Below are 12,462 nucleotides of genomic sequence, written 5' to 3' on the forward strand. Positions count from 1 at the left end.
CTTCGTCGCAATCAACGGTCGCTCCGAACCCCTTGGAAAGCTTCACCGCCGTGCTTCAAAAAAAAACGGAAGCAGAGCTCTTTGAGATGATACAGAAAGCGAGGGAATCGAAATTGCAGGGAGATGAGGAAGTAGGAGACGAGGAAACCGAGGAGGTGTGCTGCTGTCCGCGCAAGATATCTATGAAAAACCTGACTTGTAGGTAACCGCGCGTTTTCACATGGGACAGGTTGCAAATCCGCAGACAGGTGAAATTTACGGGCCGCGTGGGAAGGAGCCGACGCGCTATGGTAAGCTGGAGTTCCTTGGCTATATGCCTCATGGCTTGTCCTGATGACTTATCACGTCTCATATTCGTAGGTGACTGGGAGCTAAAAGGCAAATGTGTGGACTTCTAACTATTCAATAATGGCTTTGAAGATCCGAACTTGCAATCCGTTGATTAGTTATGCTGGTAAAGAGGTAGTTAAAGCTGCGGTGTCAGTCTATCGTCTTACGGCAGTCGTGACTCAGCCATGCCCAATGAAGGCCAAGTTGTAATGTGCATGCTCAAAGAGTGATGTGCGGAAACCCCGTAAAATGCGTAGTGATGAGAACGCGTCGTGCTCGGGGTGAGGGCGACATTTGCGTTGCCAATTCTCCGTTCCGTTCTATGCCGTGTACCAAGGTCGGTTTCATGGACACCGTGGTAACTGCATCTTGCTATATAATTCTTCAGCGTGGTGGCTCATAGCCCGTCCGCTCGATCTTGTGGAATGGTAATAGCTGAGCCATGTAAACATCCTTTTAAGAGTCTGTGACGCCTTCCCGGAGGAAGTAGAGGAAGGCCCTTCGCTTGTAAGTGGGAAAATCCCGAAACGGAAACAAGACACAAAGGACCTAATAAGAGAGTTAGCCTAGTATTTAAGGGAAGCTTTGTACTGCTTTGCGAAAGCAGCAGTGCACCAATAACACCATATTATGTTATTGGTGCTTATTAAGCATCAATAACAGACCTTGGCAAAATGCAGATTTGGTGTTGTTGACTTGAAAATTCAGTGCGATACCAGGGACGACTCATCGTAATATGGTAACAGCATTATGCCAATCCTGTGCGACCGGGAAATTGTAGTTGATCTGTGTGCCTGTACGGCCTAATGACAGAGGTGTAGGCGCAGCTTGATGCGCATGCTCAGGGCAATCTGAGGAGCATGAACGAAAAATGCTAACATCAAACAGTGCTCTTTTGCTGTCCTCGCCGGGCGCAAGTAGGCGAATTGTACCCTTTGCGCCATGCGCAAAAGGAACTCAACCGATGTGCTATGCGAATCGCACACACAACCCTGAAGATACCGCATCTATAAACAGCAACTCAGAACAGAGGCAATACTCGCTAGCTGACCTGCCGACCCGAGGAGCACCGCACGCGGGCAATTTCACTAGACGCGACGCGGTACTTGCTCTGGTGGTAGGCGCTCTATCTCTTACTCCGCATGCGGCTCTCGCAGATGAAGAAGCCAAGCTGCCCAAGGGTGGGTTGCGAAGCTTTCCAGGAGCACGCCTCTCCCTTTTGGGCATGAGGTATTCCACAAGCTCCCTGCTTAGTATCCATCATTGCTTCACCCTCCTGCCATTTGCACGGGATGGGTTGTTGATGGAGGGTCACCTCGCCGTCGCAGCAGCGCTGTGGCCACCCTCCGGCTGCCTCTCTTCAGGAGCTCCACAAGACTCATCAACCGCTCCATCGCCGACCCAACCAACCAACCAACCAACCAACCACATCTAACCAGCCAAACCAGCACCGCAGCCGTAATCTCACCTCCCTCTCCTCGCACAACACAACACAACACATTCCTTCAGTCTGCCCCGCCCGCTTTCCCCACAGGAGTCCGGGGAGCCAAACCGCACCCCAGCCAAACCGCACCAACCAACTCCCATCCATCCATCCATCCACCCATCCATCCTCTCCCCCCCCTCCGTGTTCAGAGTACCGCCAGCTGGTGAAGCGGCTGAGTGAGGGACTGAGTGACTCCATTGAGGCGGAGGCCAGTGGGGCGTCGGAGGCCGAGGTAACGAACTAACGAACTAACGAACCAGCGGGAGAGAGAGCAGAGGGGCCCAGGGGGGAATGGGGCAGGGCAGCGCCTGGGGGGAGGGGGAGAGGCGCCGCGGGGTCGGACGAACGGACATCTTCTGCTGGTGTGTGTTGTGTGTGTGTTGTGTGTGTATGAGTGTGAGTGTGAGTGAGTGTGTGTGATATGACGATGATCACGACCCTCTTAAAAACCACCCGCCTACATCCGCCCGCCCGCCCGGGTACTGCTTTTGCACTTTTCGCGTTGTCTACGTGGTTGCTCCGATTCGGACGCCTACGCATCCAACCGTCAATAACTCCCAATGCAGGTGCGTCGGAAGGCCGACCCAGCTAAGGATACGGTTCGTGAGTTTGTTCGCAAGTGGCGCGACAACCCGCGAGTTAGTGGCGACATAACGCACGCGGAAGTCAAAGGTGCGCGGTGTTGGAATGGATGTGCAACTCCTGCTAATATTTGGGGACAACATACGAAATATCCCATCAAAATCATCTTTATTCCGTTTAAAATTACACATCATAATCTGTTGGTAACTGTTGCTTCTGCGCGAATTATGATGGCTGTATTGTTATCTCCTTTTAAGATGTTGTTTTGTCTTCCAAGTCGTACCGGCACAACTATCTATTTTCAAAACAATCTATTTTCAAACTGATCAGGGCCCTTCGGGATAAGAAACTCCCAGCGGGGGTTCGGGGTTTGGGGTTTCGATAGTTCTGTGAAGGGCTAGGGTTAGGGTTAGGGGGGAGCAACGGAACCGTTGAAGCGACTCTCGATGAGATGCTGGAATGTGGCTCTGCCATGGGACAGGGAACACGATGTTGGGATGTGTAAAGCAAGTTTGGGGGGGAAAGGAGATGGTTTGTGGCGCGGTGAGGTTGCCAGCCACACAACTGACCCGCTATTTACATAATCCATCGGATACGGTAGTGGGGGCTACTGGGCACTGGGGACGAAGACGCATACGACATGCGGAAGGCGCTGCCAAGATACGTGCACAAGAAATCTATAAAATTCCATTGAAACGCCCCATTAAACCAGAAGAACTGGAGTGGGAATAAGGTGGGGTTTGTACTGCTGTGTGTGCTGTACGCGGTCACCCCTGGCAGTCACGTTCCTCCATGTGCTGTAAGCCGCCGTTCGGATGCACGGCCTCCGTGCCATAGCCTAGTTGTGCACCCTTGCCGCCCTAGGGTGCACGGGGTTTGTGCCACCCACGACACGGTATTGCTTGCCCCGACGTCATCGCGTTCACGGATGCTCGTTTTATGAGCAAATAATAAATAAATTATTAATTTTATAACCATCTCCTCTAGGATCGGCCGATTCTAAACAACGAAGGGCATTGCGGAGTAAGCGACACAGCAATTAACTCGACAGCCCAGGGTATACAGAGCGCTTATAAACATGCATTATCTGGGCATTATCTTGTCTTGCAAGTATTCCACAGCCAAGCTGCTGTGTCGGTAACCGTATTGGCATAACCAAAGCACATCAATCTACAAGCACATCAGACACCACAGCATGAGACAAATTCTGCTGCATAACGACCGTTATAACGCTCTCGCAGCGCACCTCCACGCCATGCCTCGCTTCCGTGCAACTGTACCGTACCCAGATGAGTTCCAAATACACGGCACCGACGATATCCCCTTAACAACACGAGCCAGATTAACATGTAAGGAGTGAAAAAACGTGCGTGAGACCAATGGCCACACCCACCGCATAGTACATGTCCTGTCCCAGAAAATTTGCTTAGGTCACGAGCCTCTACACCTTGCGCGACCTTCCTACACATACATGAAACGAACATAGCATGACACCATGGACCGGATAGATAACACGCGCTGGATATAGGTACAACGGGGCATTGACAGCTCCTCGCAATCCGCAACTCAGCAATCGGCACCCCTAAATTTCCGTAAATTCGTATACACGCGAGACCCCTTCCTCCCAGGCGTGCATGCGGCCATGTGCTCGAGAAGTTCAGCGCTACACAACCCCTGTAAAGCCAAGCGCTTCGACAGCCTTAGGTAGCGCCAGAACACACCAAACCCCCAACCAACACCGTCGGTATCGGTTTTTGCAGTAGGTAGTGATCTAGGGTTTGTGAGGTCAAGGGAGGGTATGGTAGAGAGCGCTCCGGCCACAGCCAGCATTTTCCTGGCCGCCTCTTTCGGTTCGCACCTCATTCACCACTTTCATCATGTACCCATTCTGCCGTAAAAACGTTGTCTCTACGGCGGCGCTCTTCTTGCTCCTTGTCCTCGTCGCAGAGGCACTGTCGGAGCTCGGCGAGTTTTACATGGCGTACGGACAACGTACGAAGCTGACGCCGCCCGTACGGGAGAGCGTGTTGAAGCACCTCGCAGCCGCGAAGGAGGCGCTCCCGGCCGAGCCGGAGAAGAAGGGCCCCGGGCTGCTGAGCAACTTATTAAAATCCTAATGATTTGATGCACTGAGCTACAAACAAGTGATGGTGAAGGTGCATTACATTTTTTTCTGCCGTACTGCGGAACCTTCAGTCAACTGCAACGGGATAAAAGCTGCCGTACCTTGAGCTGTATGTAATGGACTGGCTGGTCAAGCGAAAAGCTGCTGTGAGAACTTCCAGGTGGAATGTTTTGGTGAGAGGAGTCGGTATGTACGCGTGTTTTATGCTGAATTGGAAAGCTGGCGGAATACCAGAGAGGTTTTTCGCCTCCGCAGCTGATTTTTGTTGCAATATTTAATGGGATTGTGTTCTTTTTGCGCTCGTTTGCGGTCGGGCTGTTCCCCGACTTGCAAGCGAGGTGAGGTCAGGCCAGGTCAGAGGGGGGAAGGTGTGGAGTATGCGGCCACTGCAGAAAAGGAAGGCAAGAAGCTTTGGTCGGGAATGCCAATGTCAGACATTTTCCTCTTTAGGTTGATTACTCCGTTGCATTTCCTCCTCCTGCCGTTACCACCATCTTTACAGCAATACACACAGGCACATGGACCTCGTAAAACACCCGGGGGGTTTCAGGGAGGGCTACACACATACATACATACACTGTGTTACCACGGCCACACATCTTCCTTTTATTTCTATCCCTTCCTCTTCCGCCGGTCACGGCGTCTCCTGGCTTCACCACTTCGGGTGCAGCTTCCGACGTCAGCGTCAGAAAGGATACCCGTACGGCCATTTCAAAGTTAGTCGTACACCACCACCTATCACCACCAGATCCACCCGAACCGCACCAATGAACAACGGTCAAAACACACACACACATAACAGAGAAGGTGATTGCAATTTGTTTCCTTAACTGACGAGACTCGTCTTCGCATTCGTTCCTTCTTCCCAGTCTTAATTTCTTCACAACGCAGCAAAACTTATGTTCTGTGTCCAATTTGTGAGTGAATGAGCACTTGCGAGACACAGCACATGACAAGCTCGCAGCGTGCAAGAAATGGGGGCAAGGAAGTGAGCGAGCACGCGGACAGAGGCAGCACACGCGCACGGACAAGTGTAACAACGCCACCACCACCACCACACGCATCCCATCATGTCGTGCATCGTATAAGGACATGCGGACGGTGCACAAAGCGGAATCTGGCACATGTTGTTGAAATGTGTCACTGCCTTCAGCTTATCCCCCCTTTCAGTGGCACACCAACAGCGCACGAGCGCGGCCAATGACCTCCCCGTCCCCCGAAGTTAAAACCGACACAAGAAGACACAATTTTGCACATACAGACATACACACGCATACACACACACGCACCGAAAAGAGAATTGTTTCAACTGCAGTGGTTTAGTTCACCCGACCGATCCTCCCTGGAGCGCCAGCTAGCCAGTCAGCAGTCGACCGGGAGGGGGGCGACCTCTCCCCACTGGCTGCTGGGTTGGGGTTTTATAGGGCCTGGCTCCAACAACCAACATCTCTCCAACATCTTAAATTGGATGACTTGGGTCGTGCAGCCAGCGTGCATGTGCGTGCGAAAAGCACGTCCAAAAATGCGCAATGGACGCACGCACACACATAAAACCCCACATATACACACATACACAAACATACTACGCACATACATACATACATACATACATACACGACACCCGCGGCAGTTATTCACCCTCCTCCCATAAAAAGCGAGGACGGTCATCGATCCCCACAACCCACAGAAGGAGGAGGAATTGCCTTTATGTAGAAGCTGCCCACATCCACCGAAAAACACAATTCACCAACATTCCTTGGAATTATTAGCTCACCAACAATCATACCGCACACGGATATGCACGCTTTCCTTACCTTCCTTCCGTACATGTTTTTCCGTACATGTCCGTACATTACGTTCGTACATGTGTGCCTCCGTGACCATGCGTGGGCCATTGCGCATTCGGTGAAGAAAACAGATCATGCGGCCCAACCGCCAACTGACGCGCAAGTAGCCGAGGCGGAAGGAAGAGAGAAGAGGGCATTATCGCCATCATGTAACGGCCCTCTTTCTTTTCGTTCATTCACTAATTCGCTCCTGACCATTCTCAAGCCCGCATATATACATACATACATACATACAGCAAGAAATGGACAGCACCACCATACGTCGAATCCTACCTCCGCCCTCCTCCTCCTTCCCACCTGCCTCGCAACGCACAAAGAGCTTCCGGAGCTCTTTTAAAAGTTAGTTTAAAATTCCTCGAGGGCGGGGGGGGGGGCGGGAGAAATCTCGCCCGAAATCAAGCGTTACCCCCCAGTGGGCCTCTGCGGCGCTCTTTACTGCTTAGGAAGGGGAGGGGGGGGCTGCCCCTCGCGCCCCTCTTCCCCGTCGGCGGGAGAGAGAGCTCTTAGTCAGGCGGCCTTTCCGTTGGGGCTGAGCAACAGCCCCTCCCCTGTGGCCAGTGTCGTCAGGCCCCCGGTCAGATAGATACTTGTAACGTTCACACGCACAACACATACAGACATACCGACGCACACAGACACATGACCCGCAAACCCCACCAAAAATCAGGTCACACCCCTCAAAGGGGAGTCGTCAAACCGCATCCGCTAGGCAACCCGGGGCGGTGGTGGTGGTGGGGGGGGGGGGGGGGGTTAAAGTGCAAGAGAGCAAACAATGGGCAATATGCCGCCGCGGCGGCGGCAACAACAATAATCACACGACAGCAACGCATCAAGCAAGCAAAGCACAACCGGACCAACACAGCACATCAAGCAAGAGATTCATGCAAATTCGCCATACCGAAAAGTCCAAGGAAGTGCTGTATTGAAGGTGCCGTACATGCCGTACATGATGACCCGACACGTGTTCGCAACAAACCAAAAAAAGCGTGCGAAGCACGGTATCGCGCACAAATGCCAACTTTTGTAAAGAGCCTCAAAGTTGGGTTGGTTGGGGGAAACAACACGTCAAGCTCCACACAGGAAATCCAAAATGCTCAGCAGACTTCCCCCCCCGACGGGTGTTCACCCCCTTTAACTGCAACTGCTTGCTACTGCCACCGGAAGCCAGGAAAGAAACCTGGGCGAGTGTACGTCAGCGCTGTACGTACATGTCGTACGGCGCCATCCTTAGCGGGGATGGTGTGCGTCCGGACGGCTGGTGGTACCCACACGCTCGCGATCTCGGGCCCACTCCCCACCACCCCGTTCAGGTCTCCCGCCCTCCCAATCCCTCCGGTCGCCGCCGCCGCCGCCGCCGCCGGCCCAATCAACTCGATCTCTACCGCCGCCGCCGCCGCCACGGCCGCCACCTCTGTAGCCGCCGCCGTCATGGGGCCGACCCCGATCGCCGCTATACCCCTCGTACCCGTAACCGCCACCGCCGCCGCCGCCGCGGCCGTCCTCGTGGGCTCCGCGACCACGGCCACCGCCGCCACGGCGGCCACCCCACCGGCCTTGTTCGCCGCCGCCGCCACCCCATTCACCTCGGGGCGGGCCGCCGCCGCCGCCGCCACCGCGGCCGCCGCCTCTCCCTGGAGGACCTCCGCGGTACGGCGGATAAGGCCCATCATGGGGGCCTGGCGGGCCGCCGCGGTGATAGTACGGGTCGTCGTACCCTCCTGGTCCGCGGCCGTCGGGACCATCTCGAGGCGGCGGGTAGTACGGCAGCGGCCGTCCTTCAGGACCGTCACGTGACGGCCCGTACGGCGGCGGTGGAGCCCCCGGGTCACTGCCGCCACCATGCCCTGGCGGCGGCGGTTGATAGTGGTGTTGATGGTGGTGGTGGTGCGGCGGCGGCGGTCCTCCATAGTACGGCGGCTCCTGTGGATGCTGTTGTTGATGCTGTGGCGGCGGGAAGCCATGGTGCGGCGGCGGCGGCGGTCCTCCTGGCCTCGAGTCTACGTACGGCGGCGGTGGCTCGCCGTACCGACCATGCGGTGGGGGGCCGTGGCCGCCAGGGTAGTGCTCGTGTGGTGGCGGCGGCGGCTCTCCATAAGGCCCTGCCGGCGGCGGCGCTCCCGGCGGCGGCAGGTACGGCGGCGGCAGCATCCCTGGGTGATCTGGATGCGTTCCCTGGGGGCCCTGGAGGGGATAACTTGGGGCTCCGCCGGGACCAGGTGGCGGACCAAGGGCTGCCTGCGGCGGCGGCGGCGGCTGCAACAGCACCGCCGGCGGCGGACCTGCCGCCGGTGGGCCGCCCGGCGGCGCCGTCCCCGGCGGCATCGCCACAATCGCCAATGTGCCGTCAGGGTTTTGCATCACCACGGTTACAAGCTGAGTGGCTGGCGCGGCGGCGCCGCCAGGCGCATCAACGATAACCGCTGCCGGCGGCGGCGGCGCCGCCGCCGCCGCCTGGGGCGGCGGCGCGGCGGCCTCAGAGTGCGGTGCCGCTGTCCCTGTCCCGGGAATACCCAGCGCTGCCGCTAGGTCACTCAACGCACCAAGGTCAATAGGTAGGCCGCCTCCACCATCCGCCGCCGGCCGTGGTGCCGCCGCCGCTGGCGGTACTCCGGCGGGTACCGCCGTCGGGGCTCCCGGCGGCGGCGTCAGCAGGCCCGCCGCCGCCGCCGCGGCCGCCAGGCCGTTGAAGTCAATCTCCAGCGGCGGCGGCGCCGCCGCCGGCTGCTCCAGCCCCTGCTGCCCTAGAGCGAACGACTGGCCGTGGTGTTGGTGGGGATGGTGTTCCTGATGTTGATGATGGTGGTGGTGGTGGTGAACGGATGGTGGTGGTGGTGGTGGTGGCGGCGCGACGAGGGCGTGCGGCGGGGCCTCCCAGGACCTCGGGTGCACCAGGGCCAGCAGCAGCTGCTCATCACCAATGTCTTCGGGAAGAAGCGCCAACTGCAGCGCAAACAGCAAAAGTACGAAAACGGTAATGGCAGAAAGGGCAAAATAAACAAACAAAAAACGGAAAAAAGAACTCTTTCGACGTTCGATATATACGTTCCAAATGAAGCTATCCTTGTTGCTTTGAAAAGCAAGGACAAGGATTGGAAAGCATAAAGGCAGTGTGACACCAGCACCAGCAGGCAAAGAGTACTCAGGGAGATGCCAAGGGAGCTGAACCCTTCTTACAAGCAGGGTGATGATGACGATGACGATGATGATGACGACGAATATATTTCCAAGGCCATTCCATTCGCCTAATATCACAACCAAAATTCGGTCCGTGCCTAACGGTCAACGGTCCTTACCTGGGTGGCGGGGCACACCACACGCGCCGTCTTGAGCAGCCGCGCCGCTAGCGACCCACGGGTCACAAGGTAAGCCTCCAGAGCCGCCTGCGGCGTCGCCAAACCTGCACGGCTGCGGTGCTGTGTCACAAACTCCGCCATGCCGCCCACTCGGCCAGCCGCCATCGCATTGGCCGCTTCCGTCATGCCAGCCGCCACGGCCTCTTCGAAACTGAGTGGTCGTACAAGCGCCAGTGTGATGGTACGGCTGCGGCTGCGGCGAAGATCCTCAAAGAACTGCTCCACTCGGGCCATTTTTACCTATGGGTCAGTTAGTTAGTTGATCGGTTGGTTAATTGGTTAGTTGGCTAGGGGAGGTTACATGGGTGTTCATACTCTTGGGTGGTACTGCAGATGGACATACATACGTACTCACCCATGGCTGTCAGGAGCTGTCGGAAAGTTTATATCATTTTAGAAGCTATGCCTGATGCCACAGCAAGATGCACTCCCTCCATTCTTTCCATAAAAGATGCATGGAAAGTCTTTACATGTGTGTATGTGTAGAAGCAGCCCCCCTCTCCCCTTCCCTCATCCGGCACACCCAACCACCGCCCAAACGGAGAGGCACTCCGTGACGGTGTTCTCTCTTCCTCAGCAACCCGCAACCCCTCTGATATGCCCCTCCCAACCTATCTACCCCCCCAACTCCCATTCCCATGAGGATGAGCTACCGCCCACCACCACCACACGTGGCCTCCCCTCTTTATAACAGTGGCCGCACCCCCTCCATCCTCCCCATCAAACCCCCTCCACCACCCGCATATGCGACGTATCCCCCCCCCCCGACAGGCACTACGGGTCAGTATCTTACATCATCTCCTGCGGTATTATTGGTCTTTTGGGGGGGTGAAATAGCAGTACATGGTTTCTTCTTCTCGTCAATCGTGTGTGTTTCGTCGTACACATCTCCACATCCCCCCCACCCCCACCCCTCTCACACCCCCCCGGTCACACACCTGCCCCTTCACCAGCAGCTCCGTAGGAGGCTCGGAGCACCGCAACATAGGGCCCAGACGACCGCTGCCGCCAAGGTACGACACCTCAACCGGCACCAGGTTGTCCGAGGTCGCTCCCGGACACCGCATTACACCGCTCCATAACTGGTGCATGGACATAAAGGCAGGTCGGGTCGGGTCGGGTTGTGTCGGGTTGTGTCGGGTTGTGCCAGGTTGATCAGGGCAGGTTGATCAGGGCAGGTTGATCAGGGCAGGTTGATCAGGGCAGGTCGGGGTCATTAAAACACACACGCAACATCCGTTCCAGGAGCTCCCCCCCCTCCCCTTCCCCCCCCCCCCCACACACACATCCGCTCTCACCGTTTCGCCCACGCTGTCCAGAGGCAGATCGGGAAGGGGCCCCTCCCCGGGCTGTTGCCGCTGAATTACCGGGGCAAGATCCGTCACCGCCGCCGCCGTCGCCGCCGCCGTCGCGGGAGCTGGCGGGGAGCGCAGCGGTGACGGCTGGGACCCTGGACGGTCTGCACCGCCGGCGGCGGCGGCGGCGGCGGCGGTAGCTGCCGGCGCGGCTCGCAGTGAAGCGATGGAAACCGACTTGGCAGTAGCCCCCGCGTATGCAGTGCCGGCGGCGGCGGAGGCGTTGACCACAGCCGGCTGAGATGCCGGCGGCGGCGGCGGCTCGGAGCCGTCAAAGGGATCGTACTTGGGTAAGTTGGCGTCGTCATCGTCGGGCTGCTGAGCCTCGGGATCGTACGGCTCGTCGTACTTGTCGGGGTCGTACGGCGCGTCACCGTCCTACAACGCGAGTCAGCAATAGGATGGAAAAGGCAGAACGAGAATAATTAGCCATCGACGAATCCGAAACCAAGGTACGACAGACCCAACCAACCTGACAACCACCTTTAAAAAAGGAAGCCCACCTACGAGTGCGCGTTGGAAGTGCACGCTCTGCTCCTCTTTTGCGAACGGCGGTTTGAGAACGTAAACACAGCGGCGGCGCGAAGACAGCGGAAACCCACCCCATACTCAAGTACCCACATACCTTCTCGCGGCTCAGCTTTTTCAAGCACATACATTCACACACATTTCCCCCCCCCTTCTCTCTCTCTCTCTCTCTCACACACACACACACACACACACACATTCTCGTTACCCTGCCCTAACAGCTATTACACGCACCCCCGACCTCACGAGTGGGACCTCCACACGAACAGCCCCTCCCCAAGACCCACCACCACACCTGGTCAGCTCGCGGCGGCGTCTCATCTCCTGTCGTAGCCGCAGCGGGCAGCGCCGCCCTCAACACCGTACGCTTCGCCGGGGAGGAGCCCGCCGCCGCTGCCGCCGCAGCCGCTGCCGTACCCGGCGGCGCCACTGGCAAGCCGTCCATCCCCGCCTCCGTCGACATTCTGCGCCCAAGCTCCGCCGGGGCGGCGCCGTCGCCGCCGCCGACAGCGGTCGCTCGCGGCATCCCAGAGGATAGCCGCCGCGCCGCGCCAGTGGCGTCGCCGCCGTGAAATCCTGCCAAGCCAGCAACGGCGGCGGCGGCGGCGGCGACGTCACCGGCGCCATGTCCATGCGCCGCTGTTGGTGGCTGATCTGGGCTGGAGGCCGCCGCTGTCGCGCGCTCGGGCGATGCGGTGGGTTTCGCGGCCGGCGCCTCATCTTCCTTATTCTTAATGCGCCTCTGGGCCAGAGCTGCAGCGGCGGCTGTAGAGAACTTGGCCGCCGTCTCTATATCCGCCATCCGTCGTGACGTCCACCATCATCAGTCACCACGTGGTCAGAAAGCGCCAACAAA

General features: G+C 57.5%; 2 protein-coding genes across 2 annotated transcripts in view; one reads left to right on the forward strand and one right to left on the reverse strand.

Moving 5' to 3' along the window:
* Nucleotides 1-220: 220 nt before the first annotated feature.
* Nucleotides 221-4,515, forward strand: VOLCADRAFT_116830 (uncharacterized protein; the record flags this gene model as incomplete). The annotated part of the gene is made up of 4 exons (XM_002948376.1): nt 221-290; nt 1,966-2,048; nt 2,383-2,488; nt 4,346-4,515. The coding sequence occupies 4 exons, from the start codon at nt 221-223 to the stop codon at nt 4,513-4,515; spliced, it is 429 nt and encodes a 142-aa protein (XP_002948422.1).
* Nucleotides 4,516-7,033: 2,518 nt separating this feature from the next.
* VOLCADRAFT_88764 (uncharacterized protein) overlaps nt 7,034-12,462 on the reverse strand; it is a gene marked incomplete at both ends in the record, with an annotated part of 10,270 nt that continues 4,841 nt past the window's right edge. The window contains 7 exons of the mRNA XM_002948509.1: nt 7,034-7,075; nt 7,579-8,311; nt 8,376-9,310; nt 9,664-9,963; nt 10,662-10,805; nt 11,022-11,456; nt 11,902-12,182. Coding sequence (XP_002948555.1) covers nt 7,034-7,075; nt 7,579-8,311; nt 8,376-9,310; nt 9,664-9,963; nt 10,662-10,805; nt 11,022-11,456; nt 11,902-12,182 — 2,870 coding nt within the window. The remainder of the gene's footprint in view (nt 7,076-7,578; nt 8,312-8,375; nt 9,311-9,663; nt 9,964-10,661; nt 10,806-11,021; nt 11,457-11,901; nt 12,183-12,462) is intronic.

Source organism: Volvox carteri, assembly GCF_000143455.1.
Source record: "Volvox carteri f. nagariensis unplaced genomic scaffold VOLCAscaffold_10, whole genome shotgun sequence".
In the NCBI taxonomy this organism is placed as follows: Eukaryota; Viridiplantae; Chlorophyta; class Chlorophyceae; order Chlamydomonadales; family Volvocaceae; genus Volvox; species Volvox carteri.